Genomic DNA, 16,007 nt, shown 5'->3' with positions numbered 1-16,007 from the left:
TCAAGTGTTAAAAAGCAAAGATGTCACCTTGAGAACTAAGATGCATCTGACCTATGCCATGGTATCTTCAATTGCCTCACATGCATGCGAAAGCTGAACAATGAATAAGGAAGACCGAAGAAGAATTGATTCGTTTGAATTATGGTGGTGGCAAAGAATGTCGAATATAGCATGGATGGATAGAAGAATGAACAAATCTGTCTTGGAAAAAGTATGCTCCTTAGAAGCAAGGATGGCGAGACTTTATCTCAGGTACTTTGAACATGTTATCAGGAGGAACTAGTCCCTGGAGAATGACATCATGCTTGGTAAAGTAGAGGGTCAGTGAAAAAGAAGACCCTCAATGAGATGGGTTGGCACTGTGGCTGCAACAAGGGCTCAAACATAGCAATGATTGTGAGGGTGGCACAGAATTGACCAGTGAGTGTTTCATTCTGTTGTACATAGGGTCACTATGAGTCAGACTGACTTGACAGCACCTAACAACAACAATAGTGGAGACAAAAGCCAGTGGAATAATATCTCTAAAACATTGGAAGAAAATAATTGTCATCCTAAAATTCTGTATCCAACTAAACTATCAAATAAGAGGTCCACAAATTAAAAAAAAAAAAAAAAGAAGAAGAAGAAGAGTTTTATCACCAAAAACTATCCCTTAAAGGGATTTCTGGAGGATGTACTTTGGGGGGAAAGAAAATAATCTCAAAGCACAGAGTCAAATTGAAAGAAGTAGAGGTAAGCAAAGAAAATGGTAATCACAGGGGTGAATATAAACATACTCTACCTGTATGCAATAAAAGTTATAATAATATATAGTTAATGAGGTTACAAAAAAAGAAATAAAATACTGGCACCAATCACATATTTAAGTTTGGACAACAGTGATCTAAATTAACATGTGCTGAGATCGCTTTTTATTCAGGATGAAGGTATAAATCATTGTCTTAATTAAAATGCCAATTTTCCACAACTGAACTATCGATGCAATTCAATTCTAATAACTATATCAATAGGAATTTTTTTTTTCCTGAGGTTAACTATCCCATTCTAAAATTTTTGGGAATAACAATGGAGCATTGAGAACCAAGACTCCTCTGAAGAAGACAAAAAGAGAAGTATTTACCCTTCCTGATATAAGTACCTGGTATATATTTGTATTCATTATGACAGAGTACTAGTGGTTCAAAGATAAACAATTAAATCAGTGGAACAGAATATAAGGCTCAGAATACAAACCCACTTCCCAATATGTGGAAATTTATGACATTGATTGTACTACAGATTAGTAAAGAAAGAACAAGCTATTAAATAAATGGACAAGGAAAAAGGTGAAATTGGATATATTTTTCAACCATACCCAAAAATCAATCCCAAATGGACTAAAAGATTTAACTTTAAAATATCTAGAGTAAAATTATAGCAGAATATAGTGGCATCAAAGGATTTCATAAATAAGAGCTAAGAATACAGGAATCATAAAAAAAAATAGATGGACAAATTCCAAAATCACAATAAAATAAAATGGAAAATAATCCAGAGACAGAGAGAAGATATTTGCTAACCAAAAAACTGACAAAGATCAGGTACCAGGTACCAGGTTATATACTAAATTCCTACTAATCAATAGGAAAACAAATAATACACTAGGGGAAAAAATTGTTTAAAAAAACAATATCAGGCATTTCACCAAAGGGAAAATACTAACGGCCAATAAATATAGGCAAAGGTTCTTAGCCTACCTTGTAGTCAAGGAATTGTAACTCAAAGCCCTGTTTAGAAAGTATTTTATATCTAAGAGATTGGTAAAAATATATGTATTTTTTAATCTGACAATACCAAGAGCTGATAAGGATGTTGAGCAGACAGCTACACTTAGGAAACTGCCACTTTGGAAAACAATTTGATGTTATGTAGTAAAGTTTAAAATGTGCACACCTATACCTCCCCAGGCATTTAGCATAAAGAAAACCTTGCACATGTGCTTCAGAAGACAAATTCATAACATCCTTGTGTATAACAGCAAAAAAAAAAACCTGGATATATCTCAAAGTCTACTTATAGAGAAAGGACTAGTCATAGACTATGCCTAGACCGGACTACTCAATAGCAATGAAAAATAATGAACTATTTCCAATACATCAGCATGGGTAAATCCAGAAGTATAATGTTAACTTTTTTAAAAAAGCAAGTCAAAAAGGAAGAACAATAGCATGTTATGTAAAACATATAAAATTAAACCATATATTGCTTAGGGGTAAATATGCATGTGGTAAAAATACAAAGAAAGTAAAAAAAATAAAAATAAAAATAGAAAAATTTTTTAACTGTAACTACCTCTATGGGAAGAAGAAACGGTGTGATTTGGGAAGAGCACACAAAAAGGCACAAAGTAATTGGTAATGTTTTATTTTTTAAGCTGAGTGGTAGTATATGCATGTTCATTTTATTGTTCTACTTCAAAAGCTATATAATTAATGTTAATTCACTTGTATAGTATAAAATCTTTTATAATTTTTGAAGTAAAAATGGAAGCTATGATGCAATTCATTGGGAGAGCCCCCAGAAGAAAATTACCTCAATGGTTAAATTCTGACTTTTTAAATAGCAAATTAAAAACATTTGATTTGAATAAGATTCAATTAATATCCACTTAAAAACACTTATACTAGTAAAGTAGCATTTAAATATGCAAAAATTTAAGAACTTTTTTGACTAAATTTCATAATGCTAAAAATAATGTGTTAAATTTTCTCAGGCATAGAAGATGAATCGATATTTTAAGTTTTGCTGATGAGTTTTAGTTTATATATTTTGGAGATATACATAGGTCATATTGCAAGGGATTTTGGAAATCATTTATTTTGAGAATGCGTTCATAATAAACGATGCTATGGTTATTAAAAATAATATGATTCTCTGTAATGTATTGTACAGATGTATGTTGCACACATTGTATATCTCCAGCTTCATTTTAAAGACTACTTGAAAGATTTAGATAACATTTTATCATCTCTTAGATAAGTTATTTCTAATAACAGAGATTTTTTTTCTTAAATGAGTAATTTGTCTTGCATTTTAAGAGATTAACTTTATGATATTCAATGTCCATCATTTGTTTTTGTGAAAAAGACTGATTTAAACTTTAATCAACATGTCTGAAATCAGCAAAGGACCAGAGCCTATACTCATTGGATTCATAGGAAGCTATAGTTGGCCCAGACACACTTTAGAAAATAATTCCTGCTTAACCTCAGAAAAATTTACAAATGTGTCCACCATAAGAGAGTTTCAGAAAGAACTCAGTATCAAAGTATCAAGCTCAGTTATTGAAAGCGTATCTAACTTGACACTGTAAGATTAGCAGTATTATTTTTAAAAGACTCTGATGTACAAGTCAATAAATGAAACCCAAGGAATTTCTTCCAAGAAATGGGTTCCAACAAGCATTAAACTGTATTTAATAACTTAGTTGTAGGTATCTATTTTGATTTTCTTTAAGAAAGAATGTAAGACATGTAATAAAAACAATCACTTTAATTTACAGGTAGCAATTATTAATTTGTCATCAATTATGCAACTACATTAAACTTTTGGAAAATCAAAAAGTACAAAATTAACAGATTAACATTATTTTCAACACGTAGTCTAAAATTAGCTAAATCCTAAGGACTTTATTTGATATTTATGCCCAAAGGCCAGTGAATATTTTGAAGGAATTTGTTTTTTTATAAGCCAACATATTATACTTTCAAATACCATTAACATGAAAGTGGAATAAAATATGTAGAAGACAATACAACAATATAGACACAAATATGTTAAATAGCGTGCCTTGTATAAGACAAGAAAAAGTTTACAACAATAAAAAAAGTAAAAAGTTTAGCTTTATTTTTAACTGAATAAAGCATTTAAGTCCTCTACTTCAAAAAAAATTAATTACATGTCTAGTTCAATCATTTTCTGACATACTTACAGAGTTATATATACATATATACACACATATGTGTGTATATGAAACTGTATGAGAGAACTATATATATAAAACTATATATATGTATAATTGTATGTGCGTATATCTTAAATCTATTATTCCTCAAGTTGGCACATTGTACTATAGACACTTGGTAAGAACTGTAAGATAGGTATTAGATAATGACTAAAGATAGGTAAAGCATAATGACTAATCATAATATGGTTAGGATACACTGTATTAGTCATTAGATTTAATTATATATTAAAACCCCATTATTGTTTGCTCAATTTTATTTTTAGATTAAGTACATTCAGCTGAGGTTTTGTCATTAGTATGGTGAGGAAATAACATTTTCATAAGTGACTGAATGTAGGGAAATTTAACTGAAGAGAATATTTTTAAAACCTTATGGTAGGATCCATTATACTGCCATATATTAATCATACATTATCCATATTTATCCATATTATTTAATATTGCAGAGAGTATGGAATCTTTACTTGCTGTTTGCTGCCTAAGAAAAGACCACTTTACGTATCCAAGCAATATCTAATGCATTTATTCTATTCTGATATTTCATATAATCATTACCAATTAATGAGATTTTGGTTATTGTACTTTTTATTAATATGGACAAAAATGAGAACAGGAATTGGAGATATTGCTCTTATAAATGGAGTGAATGAGAAAAATAATTTTAGAGGAGGTTGATCAATTTTAAAATGAAATTTATATGCATGATCTCTGAACGTGTTACAACAAATGGATTCTATTTGTGGATAGACATAAATTTAACTGATAAAATATTGTCATGCCAAGTGAATATTTCTTATGTTATGAAAACATAAATATTTAGTTTAAAACTGAGGTATTTTGTCATTTATAATACAGCTATGAATAGATCTTAATTTTAAAACATCTACAACAACAAAAATATATAAAGAGTATATCACTGTTATTAGTTTTGTTGGACTGAATTAAGGCAGACCTTTCGATATGAATCTTTCATATTTGGTAATGTATTATCCACCTAAGGTCTTTCTAAGAGACGAGGTTACTCTCTACTATAATGCCAGCTTATAAGTATTTGGCACTGGAATCTCACAGAAACTCTCTAAGAGCAGTGAATTTATACCATCCACAGTCTTGCATTTGAGACCAAAGGGGATTGATTGAGAACGACACCCATAGAGGCCACTGGCTGCTAAGAAGGATACGATCAGTGCCAGGAAACAGCACTGCACCTTTTATCATTTCTCCCATGATGCACCCTACCGACCACATGTCAACTGAAAACAAAAATGAAATGAAGATAAACAAGAACACAGGAATAGAACAACAAATAAATGAAAACACTCAGCTGCCCATGCTGAAGAGCAATGGCCTGACCTTTCACTGACTGGAGGAGATGCCAGTCTCATGATCATTACTGTTTTAAAACAGTGAAATGGTGAAGACACAAGAACATCAGGGCCCTTTCTGCCATGTAACTGAACTAACAATACTACTCAATGCTACCTAATGTATGATAATATTACTTTGCAATTATAATGCAATGATTAATTTAGTTTTGATTTAAAATGTCTAATTTGCATTCATCTACTTGAATCCTACTAATTTGTATTCTAAATTATTCTAGATTGTGTTAATATGGAAAACATGCAAATCAGTTTCTTTTTTATTCTTTTGTATACCATATTTGAAAAAGAAAAGCTGAGCCACCAGCAACCTCAAAAGAAAGGGTTTCCTTTATAAAACACATTTACTCTTATTTATAAATATGAATAAGTTTTCAGAAGAGAAATGCCAGTTCAAGAATGAATGTTTTGGAATATGCTGGCTCAGTTTCATTGACTCCCATCAAAGGAGCATGTTTCCAAACAGGAAGCCTTGTCTTATTCTTTTAAACATGGTTGCTTTATAATGATAAGAAATGTTGACTTCCAAAATGGAATGGTTCAACATGACATATACAAAATGACTAAAGAGTTGACACTTCTTCTAAGACTGTGAATTAAAGGAAACCTGAAATTCAAGGTGAAATTACAATGGTCTCTCTGCTATCACCAGTTATCATCCAGAATTTAAATTCAGGAAGCTAGTGCAAAGGGTAGACAGGGAAGGGCAAAATGGGGAAAGGCAAAGCAAACAAATGAAAGCTCTCACTTTTCTATACTTGGTTTCTCACTTGTTCTTACTGAAAAGTCAGAAAGAGAGATAGGCCATTCTTATGGGGAAAAAACCTAGAAGAATAAGAGAGGTTGAGGGGGAGTAAATAGGGATAGGTATTAAGACTGCAGCACAATATAATTTTGCTCCACTTACTTTTCAAATTACATCGTGTAATTTGGCAGTGACCTTAAAGAATTCCTCACAAGATTCTTTCCAATGTGAAAATTTCACATTTGGGTTAAACCCCAAGTCCCCATTGTTTTATTTAACACCTAAACAGAGTGATCACTGCAAAGAAATGGTTACAGCTTTGAAAGTGATAAGCATACCCAAACAAGCAAACTTGTTTTGCTTTCATTTTAGGAAAGCAAGTGACATGCAGAAATAGGAAAGATAGAGCAAAGAGTTGTGCATCCTTTTATTATTAATGCATTGGTAATCTGAGATACCATTAGTCTCACAAGAGTTTGGTGTTGTAAACATCTTCAATTAAAGGAAAAAAGCAAAAAGATCTCTGAAAACTTATGTGGTTTTTAAGTTGCAAATATTCTTATCATATCATCTGAAGTGACCAGTCTGACTAAGTTGCTATTTACAGTGCATCTATTTTTTATAGATATTGTTGAAGAGATAGACAAAATTTATACATGAAATAAATAGCTAAAAACTCAAGAAGCAGTATGTTCTATTGACTGTCTGCCCTCAAGCATTTGGAAAAAGACTGTTTCTGCCACAAACTCACCTGAGACTTACAAAACATCTATTTCCATTTCTTATTTAGTATAAAAATATACTCTACAATATCCTTGGCAGATACATATCTTTTTCTGCTGGAGAACCAACACCATTGCTTTCTAGTTGTGCAGCGTGGGCCATGTTAACCTCTCTCAAACTTAATTTTATCTTCTAAAATGTAGATGATTAATAATATTTATCATGTGGAATTTTTGAAAAGAATCGAAAGGGTTATGCTTGGTAAAGATCCTTCCACATTGCCTGGTACATAGGAAATCCTCAATAAATATTAGTTATGTATCATCATGTATAAAATATATATATTGGTACTGTATATTGGAATTTATATTGGGGTTAAATATATATATATATGATTTATTTATTTTAAATATATAATAGTATTGTTATATTTTATATGAATATTGTGAAGGAGCCCCAAAAATCTAGATGATTGGCATAAAGAGAGTATTTTGCCAAAGATGTAGGCCAGACTCCATTTTCTTGTTCACTGCTCATTTCGAGGTGATTCTCAGGAAATCTGCAGGCTCCCCTCCACTCCCTTCCTCTCACAACATGCTCTCAGGAATGACACATACTCAGGCTGTCCCTCAAAATATCCATAGATTAAGAAGATATTAACTGACTTAAACTTTATGATTAACAAAACAATGTTTAAGGGAGCTCATAATTGTCTGGTGTCTGTTAAAGTATGATTTTGTAAATGTCAACCAATCTGAATTTTTCCTTGTAAGTTCCTGAATTTTATGTACTTAAACTCTATGAAAAATTCCTTTCACCGGAGTACTTTTGTGAATTCTCATGAAGTACTGCCTGATCCAGATAGCTCTATTCCTTCAATAAAACTCTTTCCTTCAATAAAACTCTTTGCTTTAATTTTAATAGAGACTCCAGTTTGCTCTTTGACATTTCTTGGTGTCAGAATTATGGGATTTAAAGATGCCTTATCTTCAGCAACCTTGAGAGGTGAGGACCCAGAGTTCCAATGCCAGCATGAGCCTACCGAACTCATCCATCTCCACAGACTCTCAGGAGTCGCTAAGCTAAGCCCTCTCGAATTTCAAGCTCCACTGTCTTGTGTTGGGCTCTTCAAGACTCACGGAAGGTTTCTGGTTTTGTTTTGTCTTGTCTGCTTTCACTCTGGTCTCACAAGGATTTTTGCCAAATTTTGCCTCTGCTAGTGGCAGTAGCGTGAGGTTCTGGGCAATCTACTGTCCTAGAAGTTTTTGAGATTGTGTTTGTGGAATCTCAGGCCCCTTAAGATTTTGTTGAGTCTGGGAGTTCTAAACTTTGAACCTTCTTTGAAAATGGAAAATGCCATACCCAGTGGCAATGTGGAATTCCCTTCTGGGGCTCCTGCCCAATATATTGACAAGCACTATGGCTCTGCTACTTGAGTGTAGCTAGCTGTTTGGCATAATTTTATTAAGGACAGTCTGGATAGTATGTGGCTGCTTTGTGATTCTTTTGAATTACCTAAATTGAGTTTTCTGTGCAGTAAATTAGAAAAGAAAGGCTCCTGAAGTAAGCAGAAACAATGGAACACCTATTTTAATTGGTATTTTAAAGCTTCTAAAGGATGTGATGAGAGTAAAATGCTTCTCTACAGGATAAAGTTTTTAAATTAACTAAACAAAATAAGGAATTGAAATGTTAGATTTCTGTTCCATCTACTCAAGTTGTCCCAGGACAATGTGCTCCTTTGCCAGCTGCCTCTGTTTTATATCCTCCTCTGCCTTCTTACTCTTCTGATGCTACTAAAAATTCTTTGTGAAAATACTTTGCCTGAACTTCCATTTTTCCCCAAAGAACATAAAGCTTATTCCCAAAATGCCTTTTAAAATGCTTCCCAGTACATACATTGAGCATCCTCCTCACGTTACTTTTACCCCCTGCACAAGCTCACAAGTACATAAAATTGCTAAAGATTTCCCCAACGTGCAGGAGGATCCTTTCAAGTTTGCAGAAGAATTTAAAATCCTTGTTAAGGCTTACCAGCCTGGACTCCCTGATTTGTATCAACTAATCCACATGATAACCATACCAGGGGAGGCCCAATTGTGGTTAGAACAGGTTGAATGGAAAAATCCCAAAGACAGTTTAGTTCTAATCCTAAATAGAACAGCCACCCAACTGTTACAAGATTCTCAGGCTATCAGTAAACTAGAGGGCATTCCAAAAGCTTTTCCCCCAATAATAAATTAGACAAAAATTCACTCTTGCATACAACACAAAAATGAGAGTGTGTATGATTACCAGACCAGATTATTTCAAAGATTTGCTAAACATTCCAGGCTTGATCCATCATCCCTAACACTACAGGAGCTTTCAATGCAGTACTCATATCTAGCCTCAAACCTGAACTTTCAGTCCTAGTAAAAAGGCATAGACTAGATTGGAAAGCAGTCCCCATTGCAGAGCTGGCCAATTTAGCTCATGAACTTTCTCAGACCTTGAAGACTAAACAAACCACCAAGGTAAATAAGTTAACAGCCTTACAACAATTGCAATCTCCTAACCAGCAAGATAAATCAAAGCTTTTGGAGGCATTAAACCCAGAACTTACAATTACTGCAAGAAACCCAGGCATTGGAAGAAGGATTGATATAAGTTAAAGAAAAATCAAAAGAAACAGTGTAAGTCATAGACCCTTCAACTAGATATGAAATGAATGGGCTCTGGGGACAAAACAGGGGGTTTTCCTATGGTGGCACTTAACCCACAAGGAGAAACTATCATGTATATTAATGGAGAACTTTGCAAATTTCTAACTGACACTGGTTTTATACTTAATGCCATAAATACCACTTGTTTACAAAATCTTCTGCCCTTAAGTACCAAACCTTCAAAAGTTGTGGGGGTTTCAAATCAGGAACAGACTTAAATTCGTCCAAAACCTGTTCCTATTTCCCTTGGCCCTATTGAAGATTTACTTCCCTTTCTGCTTAGCCCTTATACTCCTGTTAATTTGTTGGACCAAGACCTTTTGTCAAAGTGGGCTTGTCATTTACTACTTTCAGAAAAAGGAGAAATATTACAGAGTTTGCTAGATCCCCCCAAAACCCTTAACAAGGGATCTGAATCGAACTTATTCAAAGGGAAGAAACTGCTTGCTGTCTGTAAGCATTAGTCATGCACAAAGACAATGTAATCCTCTCCAATCCATTTTTCTCTGACCTTTTTTCATCAGTTCCTGAAAACTTATGGGCCAGAACATCTACCAAATTAGTTGAAAGCACTGCAGATATAGTGCTGGGAAATTTTCTAAATGTTTATGTTCCCCATACAGTATCTGCCATACTTAACTCTACTTTTTTTTAAAAAAAGAAAAAAAAAAAGCCTGTTCTTATTTGTTTTTGTTGTGCTTTAAGTGAAAGTTTACAATTCAAGTTAGTCTTCCATACAAAAATTCATACATACATTTTTATGTGACGCTAGTTGCTTTCCCTATACTGTGACAGCACACTTCTCCTTTCCACCTGTTTCCCGTGTCCATTCAATCAGCTCCTGATCCTCTCTGCCTTCTCATCTCACGTCTGGACAGGAGCTGCCCATTTAGTCTCCTGAATCTACTTGAGCTAAGAAGCACACTCTTCATGAGTATCATTTTATGTCCCATAGTCCAGTCTAATCTTTGTCTGAATAGTCGGCCTCAGGAATGGTTTTAGTTTTGAGCTAACAGAGTCTGGGGCCCATGCCTTATGAGTTCCCACCAGTCTCAAACAAACCATTAAGTCTGGTCTTTTTACTTGAATTTGAGTTCTGCACCCCACTTTTCTCCTGCTCTGTCAGGTACTCTCTGTTGTGTTCCCTGTCAGAGTGGTCATTGGTGGTAGCTGGACGCCATCTAGTTCTGGTCTCAGGCTGATTGACTCTGCTTTGACTCAACATCTTTCCACCAACTGACTCACTTCCTATGAAGTGCTCCTCCTGGATGTACCTAATGTTAAACTATAGTCTGTGGTTTGTTTAAATCCTGCCACTCTCCTTCCAGAAATTGACAATAAGGATTACTCAGCACATGAGTATTTAAATATAACTGAACAGCTTTTAACTTCCTGAAAAGATTTAAGAAAAACTCCTTTGGCTAATCCTGATTTAGGGCTATTTGTTGATGGTTCCTATTTGAAACCTTGTCCGGCTAGCTCTTGCTATCAGGCTGGATGTGCCATCTGAACTTCTACTGAGGTTTTTGAAAGTCAAGCCCTTCCCGAAGCTGCTTTGACCCAATAATCTGAATTAATTGCTCTTTCTAGAGCCTGCACACTTGCTAAAGGAAAGTCCATGAATGTTTACACAAATTCTAAATATACCATGGACTGTAAGAATGAATAAGTTCCGTCTTGGAAGAAGTATAGCCAGAATGCTCCTTAGAAGTGAGGCTAGAGAGACTTCATCTCATGTACTTTGGACATATTATCAGGAGGGACCAGTCCCTGGAGAAGGACATTATGCTTAGTAAAGTAGAGGCTCAGCAAAAGAGAGAAAGTCCCTCAGTGAGATGGATCAACACAGTGGCTGCAACGATAGGCTCAAACATAGCAAAAATTGTGAGGATGGCATAGGACTGGGAACTGTTTCATTCTGTTGTACATAAGGTCACTATTGGTCAGAATTGATTCAATGGCACCTAAAAACAACAATAGCAACAACAAATATGACTTCAGAATGACTCATGATTTTAGCATGTTATGGAAACAGAGAGGACTTCTAACCTCTTCTGGAACTACCATAAGAAAATGGAGCTTTAATAGTAGACCTTTTTGATGCCTTATTACTGCCCTCTCAGATTGCTGAAATAAAAATACAGACTTATCAACCTAAAGGAGTCCCTCAGACTGTAGAGATCAGAAGAAATAACCTTGCTGATAAAGCAGCCAAACAAGCCGCCTCTCAAGTCATTTTAGTCTTAATGAAAACAGAAAAAGGAGATTACTTTGATTTGTTCATAAATAATCATAACCTTAATGAATTAACTTTAGAGAAATTAATAAAGACCAACTATTTGCTATTAGGAAATTGAAAAATGGGGGGACGGGAAGCAGATTGTTCTGAGGAGCCCATAAACAAATTTTGGTTAAGGCCTGAACAGAAACTTGTCTTACCTAAATCATTTCATATCCCTATGTTGGAAGCTCTCCATGAAGGTTCCCATTTAAGATGAGATAAAATGATTAAAATTTTGAAGAAGTATTGATGGGAACAATTTTTTGAAGCCGCCAAGTGTGTTGCCACTTACTGTTCTATTTGTTCCTGTTATAACTCAGGCAAACCTTTTAAAGTTTCACCTGGAAAATATTTATTACCTTCAGGACCTATGCTTGAATGGCAATTAGATTTTATCCAGCTCCCACCTTCAAATGGTTACAAATATGTATTAGTGATGCTGTGCAGATTTTCACATAGGATAGAAGATTTTCCTAGCTTCCATGCCACTGCAAACTTTGTAGCTAAGAATCTTCCTGAAAATATAATCCCCACTTGGGGAGTACCAACAATTCCTTGCAATGACAGGGGGACCAATTTTACTGTACAAGTAATTAAAGAAATACATAAGATTTTTCCTATTTATCAAAGACTTCATTGTCCTTACCATCCACAATCTTCCAGTCTAGTAGAAAGAAGTAATGGTATAATAAAAAACCAACATAGCCAAGCTTTCTGAGAATTAATCAAATGTTTTATGAAATGTTTTTCAAATTCTTGTACTCACAATGCAACACTACTTGTTATGCAAAAGATCATATATTTTGAAGAAACAGTGATTCTTTAGAAAATAGTTTGGCTTTTCACCTTGGCCAACACCCTTCTCTGTCAATTATTCCTATTAATTTGGCCTTGCTATTACACAACCTTTATTAAAAGATCACAGAAGCAGAGGTCCAAGCTATGGCGTGGCACAGATGGCACAGATGATGCCTGGTTACCTTTCATGAAGAGCTTCTGTGGTCTTAAAAGCCTATTTTAAATAGACAGCTATCTAACAGATGCAAGGAAAATAAGTTCATGCAGAAAAAGACACTCTTATAATAGTAATCACCCAATTTCTATAGATATTCTTGATCAGAAGTGGGGATTGTGAAGGAGCCCCCAAAATCTAGGTGCTTGGCATGAGGAGAGTCTTCTGCCAAAGATATAGGCCAAACTCCATTTTGTTGTTTACTGCTCACTCTGAGCTGACTCTCAAAAGTCAACTAGCCAGAATACCTCAGGAAATCTGCAGACTCCTCTCCCTTTCTTTCCTCTCACAGCATGCCTCCAGGGAGAATACTTACTCAGGATGGCCCCCAAAACACCCATAGATTAACAAGATATTAATGGACTTAAACTTTGTGATTAACCAAACTATGCTTAAGGTAGCTCATAATTGTCTGGTGTCTGTTAAAGTACGGTTTTGTAAATGTCAACCAATCTGAATTTTTCCTTGTAAGTTCTTGAATTTTCCGTACTTAAATTCTATGAAAAATTCCTTTCACTGGAGTACTTTTGTGAATTCTCATGAAGTGCTGCCTGATCCAGATAGCTCTATTCCCTCAATAAATCTCTTTGCTTTAATTTGAACAGACTCCAGTTTGCTCTGACAAAACACCTGCTCCTCACTTATCGACTATCTCATTCTCTGACATTTCGTGTTTACAACAATAGTAAAATATCTACTGTCCAACTATTTTGCCCGTTAATGATGTACATCCAGTAGTAATGAGTGCTGAGTTATGAGGCAAGAGTAATGCTGGCTGTGATGTTTAAGATCATGTGTCAGCTTGGCTGGGCCATGATTCTCAGTGGTTTAGCAGTTATTTAATGATGTAATCAGTTATGCAATGATGTAATTTCGCAGTTATGTAATGATGTAGTCATCCTCCATTTTGTGGTCTGATGTGGCCATCCTCCATTTTCACATAATGCCTATTTCGCATAATGACCTGATCTTTGGGGTATAATCATGTTGATAAATGAGGAGAGGGTATATAATAATTATCCTTTCCAATAAGGGAAACTCACAACTCACTAGGCAATCCATTTCACTGTTGAAACTGTTTAGAAAGGCATTTCACATACTGAAACATAATTGACTCTATGGAACTTCCTACCATTATTTAAACAGGAATTACCCTGGTTCCTCACTCAAATAATAATCTTAAAACTTGTGAATGTAATCTCTAATAGCTGGCCAATCCTCCACTAAAACTTGTAAGTTTTTATCTTTCAGACTAAAATTCCTTGATTTTTCACTCTCTGTCACATAGGCCTTTAAATAATAATAGCAATAACAACAATAGATGATCTAAATGGAACCCTAGTCCCACTTGGCTTTAGTCTTCATTGGTTCTAGACAGTTGTTGGTTTGACTAACTGGTTAACCATTTTACAGATATTCCAGAGTAAAAGGGAAACAGTTTTTGAAAATGTGTCTTCATGATTGAACCCAAAACAGATACAGAAGATCACAAAGGTTTTGCATAAAAATAATGCAGAGATATAAACTCTAGGTCCAAACCCCTGATGTATGTCTTGAATTTCATTTTCTTTGATATATTTTTCTGTGTGATAATACCCTGGAAACCTTCTCAGTTCCTCTTTAACTTTATTCACTATTTACTATCCCAGAGACTATCCATGCTTTTGCTGCCTAAATGTTAAGCCTATGTCTCAAAATGGTAAGCTTTATTATTATGACTTACAAAAGTGGAATATATGCACATGAATTCATGTGAAATTTCATATACTTAAGCCAGGATTATTTCTCAAGATAAAGCCATTGTACTAAATGTGATGAATTAGTCATCCCATGCAAAAAAGGAAATAGGTAACAAAACAATTTAATATTAAATTTTATTGGGGTGGTAGGGTGTGAGTGTTTTTGGCCTTCCCTCAGCTAATATATGTATTAGTTATCAAGGTGAGATCAGATTGTTTAATGAAATTTTCAAGATATTCCAGTGAATACTATTTTTGCATAGACATTAGAAGATATCGGCAAATTCAATTAGTGTTAGAAACTGGATTTTTATGCTTTCCAAGAAATTATGATAAAATATTTGGTTCTCCATAATAGTTCTGCACACTAATGCTGCCCAGGAAGAATTCTGACTGCTTTTATGATTCTGATTCTTCATATTCTCCCTCCCATCATCAGTATCCACTTAGGTAGAGAGCAGATTCATTTGCAATTATAATGCTCAGAAATTAAGGCACTTTCCTTAGAAAGGATGTTACATAAGTTTTGATGTTACTAAAATATGGTTATTAATTTTCTAAGTGAGAACTTCTGAAAATCTCAAGTGTCATATCATTTGTTGGGCATTAGATTATACCAGATTATCGTCTTTTCTACTTCTAGCCAAGAGATAAAAATAATACATGTAGGCACTGTCAATTTAAATCTAAGTAAATAATATGTTGCTACTGCTACACTCTATCTAATCACTTGGATAATGATCCATGATTAAATAATGTTTGGACTGTGTGAGTTTCTATCTACCAATCTGGCAAATATTTCATACAGAGATTATATGGCTCTTGTAAACATGATTCTGGGACCAAACTGCTTTTCTCCTTAACCTACCTGATGATGTTTTCATTCAGCATAGGATTCAAACAATGTGCTTCAGTAAATTTCTTTTGATGAATACCTCAATGTACAATAGTGAGAAGATGTGATAGTTTTTTAAAATCAGAACATAATTCCTTTTAAATTTTTATATTATGTTTTCTAAATTTATGGAGCCCTTGGGTGGTGCAAAGAGTTAAGTACTTGACTACCAGCCAAAAGTTTGGCAGTTTGAATCCATCCAGAGAGGCCTTGGAAGACAAGCCTCACAATCTGCTTTTGAAAGGCCACAGCCTTGAAAACCCTATGGAGAAGTTTTACTCTGCACACGTAGGGTCATCATGAGTCAGAATTGACTGGATGGCAACTAACAACAGTTTAACAAAAACGTATTGTTTTAAACTTTAGTGCAAATACAGAAATTATAAAAAATTACCAAATGCATAAATAAACTGAGAATGTACACATCTAAGCAAGAAAAACAAACACCAATTTGTGGGACACAAACCTATATATTCTAATGCCAGAAAACAGGGAGAAATTTTCTTTTTGTGTCTA

General features: G+C 34.3%; 1 protein-coding gene across 6 annotated transcripts in view; it reads right to left on the bottom strand.

Annotated features, from left to right (window-relative positions):
* MAPK10 (mitogen-activated protein kinase 10) overlaps positions 1–16,007 on the bottom strand; it is a 363,104-nt gene that overhangs the window by 54,457 nt on the left and 292,640 nt on the right. For 2 of the 6 annotated variants that reach the window (XM_004390407.1, XM_023725324.1), the window contains one exon: positions 5,191–5,262. The exons of the other annotated variants lie outside the window; for them this stretch is intronic. In XM_004390407.1, the coding sequence (XP_004390464.1) occupies positions 5,191–5,262 (72 nt within the window). The remainder of the gene's footprint in view (positions 1–5,190; positions 5,263–16,007) is intronic. 6 annotated transcript variants of the gene reach the window in all.

Source organism: Trichechus manatus, unplaced genomic scaffold (genome assembly GCF_000243295.1).
Source record: "Trichechus manatus latirostris isolate Lorelei unplaced genomic scaffold, TriManLat1.0 scaffold00296, whole genome shotgun sequence".
In the NCBI taxonomy this organism is placed as follows: Eukaryota; Metazoa; Chordata; class Mammalia; order Sirenia; family Trichechidae; genus Trichechus; species Trichechus manatus.
The sequence above is the reverse complement of the archived record's forward strand: the minus strand, read 5'-3'. Positions and strand labels throughout refer to the sequence as shown.